The sequence below is a fragment of the Solea solea genome, chromosome 21 (assembly GCF_958295425.1).
Source record: "Solea solea chromosome 21, fSolSol10.1, whole genome shotgun sequence".
Taxonomy (NCBI): domain Eukaryota; kingdom Metazoa; phylum Chordata; class Actinopteri; order Pleuronectiformes; family Soleidae; genus Solea; species Solea solea.
In genome coordinates, this window is record NC_081154.1 from 2,795,904 (window position 1) to 2,812,541 (window position 16,638).

The 16,638-nt window shown below is 40.9% G+C and overlaps 2 protein-coding genes across 4 annotated transcripts in view; one reads left to right on the forward strand and one right to left on the reverse strand.

The window, feature by feature from the left end:
* LOC131448177 (SH3 and multiple ankyrin repeat domains protein 1-like) overlaps positions 1-16,638 on the reverse strand; it is a 46,164-nt gene that overhangs the window by 29,259 nt on the left and 267 nt on the right. For 2 of the 3 annotated variants that reach the window (XM_058620344.1, XM_058620343.1), the window contains exons 1-2: positions 13,338-13,446; positions 8,025-8,078 (exon numbers count right to left, since the gene is read on the reverse strand). The gene's annotated coding sequence lies outside the window, so the exon portion shown is untranslated. Of the gene's footprint in view, positions 1-8,024; positions 8,079-13,337; positions 13,447-16,638 lie in introns of those variants that run through there. The other variant, XM_058620342.1, reaches the window with a different exon arrangement.
* Positions 12,222-16,517, forward strand: LOC131448178 (uncharacterized). Its single transcript, XM_058620345.1, has 8 exons — positions 12,222-12,423; positions 12,623-12,661; positions 13,010-13,228; positions 13,313-13,594; positions 13,967-14,242; positions 14,344-14,568; positions 14,899-15,012; positions 15,477-16,517. Exons 1-8 carry the CDS (start codon positions 12,390-12,392, stop codon positions 16,028-16,030), a joined length of 1,743 nt encoding a protein of 580 aa, XP_058476328.1. The 5' UTR covers positions 12,222-12,389; the 3' UTR covers positions 16,031-16,517.

The following is a 16,638-nucleotide window of genomic DNA, read 5'->3' on the forward strand; positions in this document are numbered from 1 at the left end:
AATTCTGTCTAAAAGCCATATTCTTTATCAAGGCTTTTGGGAATGACTGATTGTAAGTATTAAGATTAAAATACCCATTTAATCACTGTCATTTGCCATTAGCCTTGGTCGTTGTCACCACAACCGGCCTAGGCAGATGCTGCACATCACTGAGTCTGGTTCTTCTTGTTAAAAGAGAGCTTTTTCTCTCCACTGATCCAAAGTCTTGCTCGTTTTGTAACATTTTTAATATCAATGCTATATAAATAAAGTATATTATTATTATTACTATTGTTGTATCAATTGCTATAAAATATTTAGTTGTGTTGAATCCTTATTCAGCCAACATTTAACTAAACGCTGACTATTGTTACATGTGACTGTTATGATTCACATGTTTTTTTCAATACACAACCTACCGCATATCATCTTAGACTAGAAAGGCACTCGCTAAACACTCACGCAAGGTTTTGAAGATTAACACCGTCATTCAAGTACACCACGAGGAATAGAGGAGGCTGATTTATGAACAAAGTCTCATCAAATATTGAACAACACTGAGTCTGCACTGGGCAAGATAAGGAACAAAAAGAACAGGCTGTGAATAGACAGGAGTCCACTAATTGGACTGTAAAAGCCACACAGAGACAAGTCAGGGAGAGTTATAGTTTGCATAAGATTGGGGGAGAGAGAGGGGTTAGAGGACAAACCTAAATTAACAGTGCAGCAAGGAAGACACTTCCTGACATTCTCTCTGCAGCCGTCAGGTTTGTCTCGTCTTTGCCTTTCTAGTCATATCACTCAGCTCTGCTCTGCTTAGCTTAGCATTGGTTCCTTTCTGTCAGCGTTGGGCTATTATTCATCCATCAACAGAGAAACGTGATCAGGGCACCTGTGCCTCATGAGATGCTTCCAATTTAGGAAATTTTACTTTAAGTAGAATCTCACAACGTGATTTAAATCATCCAGATTATATATTGTAGTAGTCAGTGACATGTTCATATGATGTATAAGGCAACCATATGTATAACTCGACAGAACTAAAAATCATAACATTTTTAGAATCGTTAAAAATATTCAATCATGTCATAAAATCGGCCCTTTTTCCTGATCTTTTGAGCTGCAAACTAAAAGCTTGGGTTGAAATTTTCCAGCAGTCATGCAATGCGACAGATGGACACAGTTTTCAGATGTTAGCGGGTGACTCGTGTCGCCCATGGGAAGCTAATCCAGATGTCCGACTCCTGATTATTCAAAGAGATGTGAAGAGGGTTTCGCCCTGAGTGGATGAGGGGAAACAGAGACTAAGGAAATGGAATAAAACCAAGATGAGGAGTCAGGGACTGATTAATCACGATAATGTGGACAGAGATGAATGCCCTGCTCGAGTACCTGCAAAGTGAAGGATGTGTGTGGATATTTGCCTTTATTTTGTCTGTAGTGTTTCAGACTCTATCACCACAACAAAGATGCAGGAAGGCTCATTTGGCCGCTTCAATCCCTGGGGTTCCATAAACAAAACATTACATCTGTTTTGGGGCTATAAAGCTATGTTCGAGTTCACTGCACTACAAATACACACAATAAAAAGTGTGGAAAGACTAGTGGTGCTTGCCGGTTTTAGTCCGTCACCTCATTTTTATGGTTTACATCTCCTGTGACCAACCTATATTTGTATTCTATAGCATTTGCCGTGATGGGTATTCTGTTTTGCCTCCTGCTGCAGGGGTTTCTCATCTCTGTCCAGTCTCGAAGGACAGTTTGTGCACTTGTGTAATCTTAGCAATGTACCGAATGGACATTATGGACTCTCATTTCTCACTCTCTTTTTTTTTGTCAATTTCTTTCTCTCCACTCTCTCACCCTATGTAGGACGGAGCGTGTGCATATATATTTTCAGTGTATCAGTCCCCGGAAAGTAGAATTGGAGTTCATCCAAGGAACAGATTGTCCCACTTTTACGTCCTGCAAAAGTGGAACGGCCAAGTTGTGTCCTCTATATCTCTCTCTCTTTCACTGGGTCTCCATCCTTCAGCCTCTTTCACACTGATGAGGGCTCATCAAGAACAATCTGACTCCAGCACAGAATGGACGGGATGAGTCAGAGGAAAAGTGCAGTTATCTTTGTGTGAATGGGGTCTCTCCATCCATCAGGCCTGGGGATGGGCGCAGGAGTTTAATGGGGGAAGTGGGGGATGGAGCTGGAAACGTGGGTACGCTGTTGTATAAGATGTTAAATTAAAGCTGCAGTGGATATAACTTTTGGTGTTTTTTTTGCTGCTGTTAGTATTCACTATATGATGCCATTATTGTGTCTTTCATGAACAGACATTAAAGGTGCCTTCACACCGGCTCCTTCTTAAATCCAATCCTAGTCGGAAAGTCCGGTTCATTTGGGGAGTTGTGAATGATCCGCACCAAATAAACGAAGTCTGGTCACCGAAAAGCGTAGGTCTCGGTTCGCTTCAAGTACAACACAACCAAAACATGCGCGTGAAGAACGATAGGCGCGAGAAATGGCTGAGCCCATTGTTGCAGCATATGTGTCGTATGTTCACATAAAACGATAGGATTTGATGCAGCTCTGTGTTTTGCTCAAGTCGCCCTGCATTAACCAACAGATGAGCCACTTTTCTTGTTTGTCTCGTCTTCTCCTTCAGTAATTCTTGATGTAGCGCCACGTCAGGCGAGGAGGGGAATATGTTTTTCCAAAGGTTTGGTTCGTTTCACTAAAGCGCGAAAGTGTGACAGCAAACTCGGACCGGCTGAATGTTGCAACCCCCAATTGAACCGAGTCCCCAATCGTACCGTCCTTCACATCAAGCTCCATCAAGCAATACTATCTCAGGGAGCGTTTGTGTGTGTATACAGCTGCAGCGCAGGCAAGAAGAGTTTATCTCGTCAAACTGCTGAATGACCAGGTTTTGTTAGCAGTACAGAATTCTCCTCTGAAACTATCTGCAAGGCGCTGTTGTGCGTTTTCAGTCACACTCCAACCTGTTTGTGTCTTACTTGACTTCGTCTAGCTCGACATACAGTAAAATGAATCACTTCCTCTGTGCAGCACAGGATCTAAACACTACTACACTGAAAAATACAAAGAGTCATGTGGAGCTAATCAGCATTGTATGAACTCATTTAGCAATTAAGAATTAACACACCGCTTTTAACTCAGTGACAACATTCTCTGGTGAAAAAAAATACTGTACATAACGTGTACATCCTGATCTTATAGACTTGGCCTTTATTGGCATTAATTAAATGTGTGTTTGATATAAATCTGAAAAACTCCAAGAGCTTTAATTTACAGTCGCAGCAGCCTTGATTAATTTCACATGCAGATAACACCAGCAACACATTCATCTCCTAGATTCTGTCACTTCCCTCAGTGGGGGAGAGATTTTCCTGTAGCATATGGATGATGGTTAATCAATTGCATATTCTATGCTAATTAAACAAAAAATGATAACGCTGCTAATCAGGATTAGCAATTCTTCGCCTCATTATACAAAAAGCATCCTGTTTTGTCCTGCATTCGAGCTCAATTCCTTCTCGCCACCACCTCAGGACCAAGGACAGTCTATAATAAAGCTCACCCCAGAAATTGCTCTTCTGGTCAGCCAAGCATTTGTGTATACATACACTCTCCCTACTAAAAACACATCTATCATGGAAAAAAAAAAACGTCCACGACAGAAAGCAGCATTAAATGCCAGACCGGTTTGCCCGAGCTTAGCTGGCGGTCTCGCGTTGATCAAAATGGGCTATGTTTCCCCTCAGACTGAGTATAATTGGGTCAGGTGGAGCGTGTGCTCGGGATAAACGTGGTTGAACGAGCTGGGAGACTTTAATGCAATACAGATTTAGGGAGTGAACACGGCTATTTTTTGCCATTTGCCGCTGCTACTTCATAAAAGACCAACTTTGCTTTCAAAAACGTCATGAGAACAGATATTTTAAAAGAGTTGTGGTGCAGCAGGCTACCTTCGTATGGAACAGACATTCAAATGAATCCTTTTATCATCAGGTAACTTTTTTTCCAAGGGCATCTTTTACATTTGAGTGTGTCCCTGAGCTCCTGATTAAAAACCTCAGGCCTAAAATACAGTGAAAGCAGGCCACAGACAGACCAGTCACACACACACACACACAGTGATGAGCGCATGTTTAAAGGCTTCAGCCACAAGTAGACTGTCCAGCAGTGACACTTTCACTTACCTCGTGTGTCCAGTGACATAAAAGGTAACACTGAGAGACAGAAGTCAACAAGATACTAATAAATGCTGGTAGACATGGCTGACAAAGTAAAGACCACGTCCACGTCAGTGCCTGTCAGGCTCCATTACACTTCATCTTCATAACCATGTAATCGAGTCTGATGGTTCTACACTGAAGAAAAACCCTTCATTCTTCACTCGTGACTCCTAAGATGCTACAAAATACCAAGTACGTAAAGTGTGAGGTAACTCGGATACATGTTGTGATCTCCCAAAGTATGGAATTAGATTTGTGTCAATATTTTCAAACAACACTTTTCACGAAGCAAAAAAAAACAGATTCAAAAATATTGTATTTTATTGTTGGAAAATACACGCCGTCCGTCTGGAACTCGTTCCCCACGTTTTCCCCGTCGAGATCCGACAAATCAATTCTAAGTATCTAATGTTTATAATCCGACAAACATTAGATATTTACAATTATTTTGTCAGATGACGACGGGTAAAACTTGGGGAACGAGTTCCAGACGGACAGCGACTTCAGGCCTGTGACGACTTCCAGTCCATTGAGCTGCACTCAAAAACTCAGTAGGCAGCCTCCTAAGGCCCGCCCACAAACAAAAAACCACGACGCTAAGAACAAATCAGGGAGCGCAACTAACAAGTGCATTTTCAAACAATAAAATAAAATATTTTTGAATGATTTAATCGATTATTTTGCTAAATCCATACCAAAGAAACTGAAGCTGGATGTCATAAAAAATCCACTTTATGAGGAAATTGTGTTCTTGACACAAATGTGAAAGGCCATCGGGGCTGAAACAGAAGCTGCGTTACATCAGCAAAGTGCGGCTAATGACACAGAAGCAATTACACTAAGTCCTGAAGGTGTACGATTACCCACACATATTTTACTCTTTTTTTCCATGTTGCACGGCAGACTTTTGACCCCAACTCAGTAAAAAAGCAGTGCGTTCAGTGAATCTAAAATCCCGTCATTGCTGAGCCATCTGTGAACATTTTTCCCACTCACTGGTTCAAGGTTTTATTCCGAAGTCGTGATACCCGGAGCTTTTTGCAGTTTGCTGGCTTTTGTTTTTTCGCGGCTTACAGCACAATCCTCCAGATCCTTCCCCTGGGAGAAATCTCCCTGTATGTAATAATGAAAAGCCTGCAGAGTCAACGCTCTTCTCTGGTGTGCCATCTTAATGAGCAGAACAACGGGACTCTGTCACGTACACAAATAACAATTACAGGTTCATTATACAATCGCATTGAGACAATAACTGTTATTTAAATGTAAAACTGCTTCTTGTTTAACGACGCCACTTTATGAAATAAGGTCAGGTGGAAGGAGTGTGCATGTGCATGTTTGGCAGTTTGTCCTTGAATTGCCAGGGGATGAGTGTCAGTCTGTATGCATTCTAGTGTGCATTCTTAATTCTACTGTATATTGGCTTGTCTTTGCTGTACACTACAGCTGTAGCCCCAGTTTAAAACTCCCACAGGACTGATTTAAGGAACACCTTTGCGTTTCTCCTTCATAGGATGCAGTCGCAACTTCCGGCTCGTGGAGTCCAACTCCGCAGCAGCGAGCCGTTACTGGAAAATATTCTCCCTGCATATCTGTCTCTCCTGCTCCACACTCTCTCTCTCTCGATACCAAACCCCTGGCAATTACTGGACCATATAGCATTGTCACATCTACTACACTGGCCAGCTTGTTTATCGACTGCTGCAATTTCCCGCAGAGTTACAGAGAGGACAGAACGGGGCCCCAGCAGGAAAGAACACCGCGTGACAACACGGGACGCAGTGGAAATTAGGCATAAAGTGGTGCTGGTGGTGGGTGTATTCTAGATTGGAGAGACACACACACACACACACACCCCCCCATAGGGCTTTCAACACAACTCGGAGCATTTAACGCCTTCCATTCAAAAGTGGCATAACTGACACATATGTATAAGCACTTCCAGGTCAACATTTAAAACTAGGTCCAAATTGAGGGCCAGAAGACATCAAATAACAAATAAAATTCAAAACAAAGCACGATTATAAATTAAACAGTGTCATTGTTAAGATGTATCACTGAACTGTACTTTTTTCATTAAATAAAATGAATTGATTTACCCGTGGAAGAGCCTCAGAAGAATCTAAATATCAATTATTGGACGACTGTTTCATAACACATCGGTTGGAGTACTCATAAACTAACTTGAACGTGGAAGAGTGGAAAATATTAGCAGAATAATTTGATGTACTCAATCATTTTCAAAGCCCCTGGTTTCGGCTCTGTGTTTTCAAAATACACATTTAAAGTAACTTGACGTGTGTTCCTAATGTGTGTGTCATTTAAGGAGGAAAGACATACCATATTATCTCTGGGGCCAATTACATTTGTACAGCAGGCCGGATGTGGCCCCCGAGCCTTGAGTTTGACACATGTGCCTTAGTCGCTCTGTGGCATTGATAATGTTCCCTGGCTCTCTTTGTTCCATTATGATCAATTGTTCTGTGTTCTGTGAGGAAGCCATTAATCTTGGTCTGCCCACTGTGCTGTAAATTGTTTATTTTCCTTCCTTTTCCAAATTAATTCCCCCGAGGTGCACTCCTCCAATAATAATAATAAAAAAAGAAAATGCTTTCATAGCCAGATTTGCTCGTTATGCATTTGAAACCATGTGGGCCAGGTCTTAGGAGGCTGTATAAAGTCAATTACATTGTATGGAGGTTGAAAGCACACAGCACGTCCTAATACTCTAACACTCTGTTTCAAGCAGGTCTGAAATCAATAAAGCGTTTAAGTGTGTGTGTGTGTGCGTACGTGCGTCACTTTTCTGGGAGTCTTTGAGGGTCTCCACCTTTCCACCACCTGACACCATTATTGCATTACTGACTTGCTGCAGGTAGTGACTTTTTGACACGTCCCAGCTAAGGGAGCGTGTGAAACGTGGGTGTTGATGAGCTCCCGTCTTGTTCCTACAACTCTGATACTCGCTGAACTGATCCACTAAAACCTAATCCAATTCTGTGATTTCCATACACACGCAAAAGTAATCATACTTTTATTTGCCCATTGTTTCTCTGCAGTAATCGCTGTTAATACAACAGGTCGTAAGCCGCCTCGTAAACCGTGGGGGAGCAGTTGTAATGCACCGCAACGTGCAGTGCAATTATGAATCCGAATGATCACAGAGCAATCTACATGAAAACGGGGTCTTAACTAGTCTCGGGGGATTCAATTATGGCCACAGAGAGGGGGATTCAGCATGAAAAATCTCATTTGGAGGAATTAACTTTTCCACCATCACTGTCCACTGCGACCGGTAGAAGACATAACTCCACTTTTCACGGTTCACATTAATGACAAGAAAACAAATGTACATTGTATTTATTGCAGCGGAAGTATCGTAATTAAGATTATGTGTGCTACCGCAGGAGTCTCCACGTAAAAAGCTATCCCAGAGAGACACAGGCAACACTGTGGAGTTTTCTTTGAAGTCTCTATGATCTTTGTCAATTCCCTTTCTGTCCCACTTTGCTTTTTACCCTCCCCGGCATAAAACATGTGAATGAGACCTCAGAGGACACAGTACCTCTCTACAATTTCAGCAACACCCATTTCTTTTTTTTGACCTTGCTCCTAATCGTTTGTTGAAATCTCTGCATGTCCTACATGTGTCTTACTGCATTTCAAATAAACACAAACAATTAAACGACTTATACACACAGCCATCTACTCCTATTAGGAGTTAATCCCAAACAAAACAAAGAGTATTAATGAGACATATTTTAGTTTTTTTCTTTTTTAAAAGTAAAGAGTACCTTTCAGTCTGCAGTCCACTCGGTGTTGCTCCTCATTGTATCCGCAGTGACCTCCTTTATAAAACCACAAACAATTAAGGGATTAGAAAAATAAGTGGACGATCCAATTGAGAAAACAGGAAAAAATAAGAAAAAGTGATTTTCTTTTCCTCCATAAAAATAAATAAATCACATTTTCATGCCTTCTAGTCTTTAAATGTGCATCCAAATGTGAGCCAGTCTGGTTTGTGCAGAGTCTCTTTCTGCTTTTCATTCACACACTTTCACCTACTCTGTGCCCCAGTATTGCCATCTCTCTCTCTCTCTCTCTCTCACACACACACACAGTTGCACTCCCTCTCTTTCTCTCCAGCAGCCAGATTGATCTCTCTCCTTCGTTCTCCTTCCTCTTTGTACTTCCTCTTCACCATCTCTCTGTCAGCCACACTACACGCATTTTTTTTTCTTTTTTCTTTTGCACCCAAGTGCTCTTCTATTCAATTATCCACAATTTTCTTCATTACTCTCTGTATCTCACTCTCTTGCCTCTCTTTTTGTCTTTCATTGCTCCATCCTGTGATCACCGCCCTCTCTCCCTCATTATTTCTTTCATTCTATCAATCACACGTGTCCCATGATGTGGACAGGTCTCCCCCTCATCTTTCCCTATAGATGGATTCAGGTCACCTCACTGCTCCTCTGTGTTTGATGCTCAGAGGTCGTCACATACATTCACACATAAAAGGGTTTTTTTTCTTTTCCTTTTTTTTCTTGATAAAATATGACTTTATTGGCCATGACGTGGGAGTAAAAGGATGACGGATGCTGCAGCTACTGCTCGGTTATCACTCACTGTCAACACTCGGTGGTCAAGAGAATCGCACAGATCTAGTTTATTCACCCAAATAGAAAAGGAAACCTGTTTTCTCAGTTACCTCACCCTATATTCTTAGGTGAGGTTTGAGATTTTGGCTGCTGGGACTTGAGCCCACAAGTGCAGTGCAGTGAAACTGGAAAATGCATTTGAAAAAGTCATCAATAAACAGAAGGTAAAACATTGCCGTGCAGGTGGAGAGCAAGTGAGCAACACTACTCTGAAACCATTCTGTGTTATGATCTGGCATCAGATATTAAAGGGGCCACGTCACCCAAAAAAACCACATTTGTTTAGAACTAATTTCCAGCGATAAATGTGTTATTCGATCATCAGACAGTGGAGTTGTGATACATGTCTCATTCCCACAACAACAGAGGATGTTGGGATTGAAATAAATGAATAAAAATTGACAAGGCAAAGTCAAAGCCCTACACTGCCCTACCACCTACTTACTGTGTGTTTATGACCAAGTTTTATGATCAAATGATCTGAAAAAAAAAATTGAATCCGACTCTGTAATAGAAAGTGAATTAAATAGACACAGCAGCATCCTAATGATTTTATTCATGTTTATTCTTCGTTTGACCAAGTGGAGGAAGAAATTGGGTGAAACCACCCTTTAACAGTTGCTCTTAGTTGTACCTGTGACAACAGAGAAACCTTTGTATTAAAAAAAAGAGTGGATTCATCAGTGATGAAGTATAACAACCAAGTGTATCTCAATGTTTTGAGATTTGACAGCTGTGAGGTATAAAAATAAAAATACCAGGATGAAAGGCAGTTTTTGCTGCTTTCTCTCACCGAAAAGTTGTTTGTTTAATTTTTTGGGCCACAGCTTGTTCTTCTTCAATGTAACCAATTGTATTTAATAACTGAGATAAACACATGTTGCTGATGATAACTGCATGAATAATTTATCTCTCATACCAACATAAAAATAAAAGCACCGAGTACCAAGTATGTAAGAATGGGTGATCCAAGAGTGAGATTGTAGCAAGATGGAGGATTGCTCCTCTCACACCTCCCATAGACCCTATGTCAAAAGTGGACGTAGTCTTCCAGAGGACGCCAATGCGGATTTAAAAAAAATATATACTAAATAGCAACCCAGGAGGCGACTGGTCACTGGTCGCAAAAAAAAGTCCAGTTGAATGGAAGTCTATGGAAAACATTGATTTAGAATGTCTGTAAACATTGTGCTGAGGAGTTAATGGTCTTGATCGCTAGTTTCACGTCTTCCTCGCTGTACCATGATGTCAATTTTGTAAATGATGTGTTCCCATTTAAAGGGAAATCCATTAGGAGCCTGGTTGCAGGTGATGCATGTGAATTTCTGGGTGCAAAATTGCAATTCTGGAGGCTTCAAGACAGGAAGCCATTCCCATTGGACCCCTGTTAAAGTCACTGAACCAAAATATTGAGCTTGAAAGAATAACTTCATACAGAACACTCTTCACAATGCTCTAATGGATCCCTCTGTGATCTGATATGAGTTTCTTTTATATATACAATTCAGTTTCAGAAGTTGCCATTAATGCAGTTGTAGCGTTTGCGTGAAAAAGTGTCCTCATGCAGCCGTTTGACAGCTTTCAGAGGCCATCAAGAGAAAGATGAAAGAAGTTTGTTGAAAATCATTAATGCTCACAATAGTGCACTCAGTGCAGAGGAAGATGGACACTAATCCTGCCAGATTCAAGCCCTTTAGGATGTTACAACACCTGTGCAGTAACCCTTGATAAAAGCTCTACTGGGTGCTCTCATGTTATACCACTCAACAGCGTGCGTGTGCAGTCAACACACACTGTAATTCTACTCTGGTGCTTTCACTGCCTTTGTTACCCAAAGTCCTTATTCTGAGAGTCTAGCTTTCCTCCTCCTGTGTTGTGCGTTAACCCCTCTGATGCCAAAGGCAACGAGAGAAAAGTGGATCAGGGGCAGATGGAGGATTCAGTAGTAAGAATGTGCTGGCACGGTTTTTGTGTCTTGTTTTTCAGCGAGCAGTTTCTTTGCTCTGGGTGAAATAGAGTCAGAATGAAAAGAAGGAGACGGCAGCAGAGAGCAGACTGAGAGAGAAAATATTGATTTATGGAATGGAAGCTGTGAAGCATGGACAGAGTGTTGCTTTATATCACTGGCTTGAAACATGAATCCTATCTGTACATTTTAGTGCAAAAATGTGTTAAACAATGAAATCACATTTTGTGATTCTCTGATTAACAGCAGAACATTTGTCTTTTAGCACACGCACACACACACACACACACACACTGAAATACAGATCTGCAGCAAGGAAAAGTCATGGATACATTTTGTATGGAAAAGTGGTGCAGTGCTGGACTCTGGTGGCCATTTCACGTTACTGAAACACAGCATTTGTGAAAGCTGCTCTCCTAGAAACCCTGGATTTTTGGAATATTAGTTGTCAAACTTCATTATGGAAACTATAGAGGGGAAAGAAGTGAATAACAAACAAGTTCATTCAGTAAAGAAAGAGGATAACCTCTTTCGCTTTTCACCACAAATATGTCGTCATGTGATGCAAGTCTAAAATTCCCCTACTGCGTAGACTGAACCTATGAACTGGGTTAATTCTGAGAAACAAGAAACAAGAAACATGTTCCATCGCATTTACAAGTTTACTGTAAATTCTAAAATTTACAGTATCCTAATCAATGTTGCATTTGTCCCACTACTTCATGTTGACAAATATCTGCAGTGAAAAAAGGCCTACTGTATTACACCAGGTTTGTTCAAGACAATGCTTGACTATCAAATACCCAGACTGCTAATAAATAAATAGGACCAATTTCCGGACACATTATTCCAATCCAAATGCCATTGGCCAGGGTCTTTTGTCAACATGTTATTATTTAAATTAAAATGTCACAAGACATTCTAAGGAAGCTTCAGTTCCTTTATTCTTATAACTTTCAAGGAACTAAAACCATATAATCTCATCACTGGGCGTTGCTAAATAGATACATGAAAAACTTTAGATTTTTAAGCACTGGGTCTTTCCTTGGTGAGTTTACTGTAGACCCTAAACTTTGCCCCTGAAGGATTTTAAAGTTATTGTTCAAATGATGCACTCACATTATTATGTGGTTTCTTTTGCTTACTTAACTCCTGCTCTAGACTCTTTTCACACATTAACTTCCCTTCCTCAGTCAAAAGATGCTTCCTTAACTGTGCTGTTGCTTTTTACTTTCAATTCACTTATCCATCATCGTCCACGTGTCGCAAGTGTGAAGTCTGATCAACATTTCCCCCACCATATAAAGAAGTTTTCTGGGTCGAGCTTCCGCATTTACCTTCTTCTTGCAGTCAGTTGAAATATTAAGTTCCAAGTACTGTTTATCCAATAATTAAAAGAGCTTTCTGTGAGGCACCCCACCCACCCCATGACAGCAACTTCCTCAACAAGACTAAATAATTGCAAGTCAGTCAGTCAGTGTCTCATCATTTCTTAAAAGCTTAGTCACAAGGAGGTGTCATCTCCTGTTCGAGTCATGAGTGGACGGACACTTCTCCTGCTCCTCACAGGTGAGAAGAGCAATAAGTTTTTTTATTTAATATTACAGTACTGTCTTAATGGAAATATTAGTTCTAGTGGTCCACTGTCCAGTGGCACTTGTAGGAAAATGGCTTTTGTGCATTATATACCAAAGGTTTTCATGAGATAACTTGTGACAGTGAAGCGATGAAGTCACTAAAGATTAACATTTGTTCATTTTCTTTTCAGTGTGTGCGCACCACGCAAGATGTCAACCAAAGCCAACAGGTAATGAGTGATTCTAATCTATTAATCTGCAGATTATTATTTACTGTTTGGTTCATAAAAAGGTCAGGTCTTAAAATAATCATAATCAGGTACAATAATCAGTAATTCTCAAATGTATTGTTTTGTCTTTAAAGCAATAATAATAATAAAAAAAAGACACCAAAAGCAAATCAATTATCAAAATAGTTGGTGATCAAAACTTTCCATATATTCATTCTTAGAGGTGTGAGATGTTATTATTATTATTAGTAGTATTATTATTACTTCCTCTGGGTGCTTTTTAAAAGTGTGTCATCGTACCAAAATACACTAGAGCGTGTTGTGTTTTTCCTATGTGTTCCTCCTTAGTCTCCATGTTACCCAAACTGAAGGAGATCTTCATCGGAGATTTGTTTTACTTGCACTGTGACACTCCAAGTCCCGTGAAATGGTACTTTAACGATGAAGAACAGTTGCAGCAAACGGGAAACGCGTGGAAGTTCGCAGTCGCTTGGCCAAAGCACTCGGGCTCATACCAATGTGAGCACAACGGGCAAAAGAGCGACAAGTTTCCCATCGACGTCGTGGGTAAATTGACCACATCGACGTAAAGTGCGATAACTCCCAGAGGAAATTCAACATTCATACATTTTTATTCTTTTTAACTTGTAGACTTCAGCCCCATGGCTTCACTCACCATCAAGACTGGACACCCGGTGATGAAGGGTGGATACTCAGTGATCCTGCAGCTCGACAACGAGGAGGGTCTGCAGGGATGGAGGTGCAGGGTCTACAGGAGAGCAAATGGAACGAAGACAATTAAGTTTAAACTGAAGAGCAATAAGACTGTGGACATTTACACCACAATACGGAGCGGGGTCCCCGAGACCATTTTCTGGTGTACTAACAGCCCTCAAAGCGACAGAAGTAACCAAATCATAATCAGGACCTCAAGTATGAACATTCTGTTATACTATAGCATTTCATATTTTATGACTGTATACACTAAGGACCTTTTCTGCCCACAACCCCCATCATTTTGATATAATTATCATACTCTTATTATTGTTATTTGCCAAATAAATAACAATAACATTTTTAGTTTTCAAATACTTTATTTTATGTGTAGTAATTTATAAGGCAGGTTTTTGATAAATAAACTAGTCATGTAACCATTAAATTTAGTACATTTTTTAAAATAGTTATTTGTTTTTTTATTACAAAATTACAATCCGCATGGATTTTTTCACAACCCAGTGGGGGAAACTCCACTGATAAATTAGGTAAAAACATATGAATTGATATTTAATCATAAACTTGTTTCAGATAAAGCCGTGGCTCTGGAAATGTACCCCCTGCCTGCTGTGGTTGGGGAGAGTCTGAATCTGAAGTGCCTTGCCTGGGGAACGGATCAAATCAGCAAAGCTGTCTTCTACAAAGACGACAACGTCCTCAGCGAAGCCAACTCGACCTTCGTCATCAGCAACGTGGAGGAAGTCACACAGGGACGCTATAAATGCGAGGCCACCTACACACACAAGGCTTACATTAGCGGTCCTCCTTATCATATAATCTCTGATGCTCAAGATGTTTTAGTCCAAGGTGTGTGTGTAACCATTCTCTCTCTAATAAAGTCATTTGGCTTTTTTTGTCCTCCAGTGGACACATCTCAAAGTCTTGTTCCTCGTTTCGTCCTCTTTCAGCGCTTCCGGTCAAGGCTGTCCTCTCTGCAGACAACGGCTTGTTATCATGCTCTTGTCCGCGGTGTCCCAGTGACTTCTCTCATCGGTGGTACTACAAGAGGGACGGTCAGCCATGGGAGTCCATCGCCGGCGCTTCAGACCTAATGGCACCAAGGAGCAGCGGCACTTACGCGTGTCGAGCTGTGAGGAACAACAGGAAGTCTTTTCTCAGCAACACTTACGTTTGTGAGTTCCTGCTTTTATGTCTTCACTCAAGTTACATCCTAATCATTCTGTTAATATAAAGTGTTTGTGGCAATGTCGTTTATTGGGCCTCCCTTCTTTAACTCCCCTAACACAAGACTTGTATAGAACAAAGAGAACTTTATTTGTTACAAGCCAAGCATCAGGATCAAGCACTGCAGTTTGCTTGAGGGGGGTTTGTTTCCTGCTTGCTTCTCAATGCAATGAAATGCACACCTTTAACATATTCAAGACAGAAATGAGCTGTGTTAATGTGTTCATCCAAGATTTCCCTTAATCGTGGTTATCTTTTGTGTCCCATGTCTTTTCCAGATGACAGTGGACCAAATCTGCTCCTTATCATTTTGTTCATCTTGCTGCCCTTGGCTGGCGCGCTGATATGTGCAGCAGTTTGTTATACATTATGGAAAAAGAGACATAGCCCAGGTGAGTGACGAGACTTCCTGTTGTCCGTTTGTGTGCACACTCATATCGATATCACAAAATATCAGTCCAATACAGTCATTTTTAGACCATTTATGAACGTATGAAGTTGTAAACAACACATTTGTGCCAAGTCATTTCAAAGGCATCATTCTGATAAAATTGTGTGACAAATATTGTTTTCCCAACAAGAAAAAAAACAGCGCAAACATGACTTGGCTAAAATGCTGGTGATGATTTTTATTTTATTTTTGGATTATATGGGATTTCACATTGATACTAACACAGATTCCAATCCCTAGTTTGGCAACACAATGCTGCTTCCACTCAAAGTGAATAAGAAATTTTGCCTTCGCTGTGTACACGTCCAATGTTTTTTTTAAAAAAAGGCTTTATTCAGCACATAAACCTGCCCTGAATATTGCAATCTTACCAGTGTCACCTATTTTTTTTTCACCCAATTTTAGGCCCAATCTACGAGGACGTGGCACTGAAGTTGCGAGATGGTGGCGACAGATATGAGACAGTGCAGAAGGGAGGCAGAGAGGCCGAGTACGACACCCTTAACAAAGGGGCGGCAGGCGGAGAGAGGAAGGAGGCCGACTATCAAGCCCTGGAGAAAGGAGAGATGAAAGAGGGGGTTTATCATACCCTGGGACCAGGGGAGGCGGCAGGGGCCCAGGGAGGGTACGAAGCACTGAAAAAAGCAGGGATGAAGGAGGGCGTGTATCATACCCTGGGCACAGAGGGGGAAACAGTGGCCCAGGGAGGGTACGAAGCACTGAAAAAAGCAGAGATGAAGGAAGGCCTGTATCACACCCTGGGCACAGAGGGGTTAACAGGGGCCCAGGGAGGGTACGAAGCACTGAAAAAAGCGGGAATGAAGGAGGCCGTGTATCACACCCTGGGAGCAGAGGGGGAAACAGGGGCACAGGGAGGGTATGAAGCACTGAAAAAAGCGGGAATAAAGGAGGCCGTGTATCATACCCTGAGTGAGGAGAGCAAAGTAGCAAAAGACTAAACAATGAACGAGAGAGAGAGACACAGGTCTCAGTTTTTTGCTTAAGAAAAACATTCTGAAAACATGCTGTGTAGGTAATTATCCTAAACATAAAGTGCATGTTAGCGCTGTATGAGAAATCTACATGTAAATAAATAAATAAATAAATAAATAAATGGAATAAAGGTCTATAGGCAAAAAGAGATTAAACCATACGTCATCATGAATTTTGTGTAAAACAAAGATTCATCAATATGTGGCTCCAGCGGTGGGAAAGGGTTAAGCTAAATCAAATTTGCACACGTTTCTTTGATACTTGTGCCCCTAAAAGTTTAGGGTAATGCATAATTTGTACATATTACATCAAAATGTATGGAACACATTCTTCTTTGCATTACAGCACAAATAGAGCTTGCAGTTTTTCTATTAGTACAAATGCTGCACACATAACATTGAGGCAACTGTTGTGATACTCATGAAATAAAGCTTTTGTCTAATAAAAATCTTAAGTGGGGGGGGGGGGGGGGGTGGTATGTATATATTTCTATCATTTCACCTGCTGTGTTCAAAGTTTTAAAGTTTTTTATTCCAATAAAACGACTAAATTGACTAAATTAAAACTCATTTTA

Excerpts from the sequence above, each read along its gene's own strand:
- LOC131448178 (XM_058620345.1), top strand. The coding sequence starts at position 12,390 with ATGAGTGGACGGACACTTCTCCTGCTCCTCACAG. Across the intron at positions 13,229-13,312 it reads GTTTCCCATCGACGTCGTGG|ACTTCAGCCCCATGGCTTCA; the intron begins GTAAATTGACCA and ends TTTAACTTGTAG. Across the intron at positions 14,243-14,343 it reads TCAAGATGTTTTAGTCCAAG|CGCTTCCGGTCAAGGCTGTC; the intron begins GTGTGTGTGTAA and ends GTCCTCTTTCAG.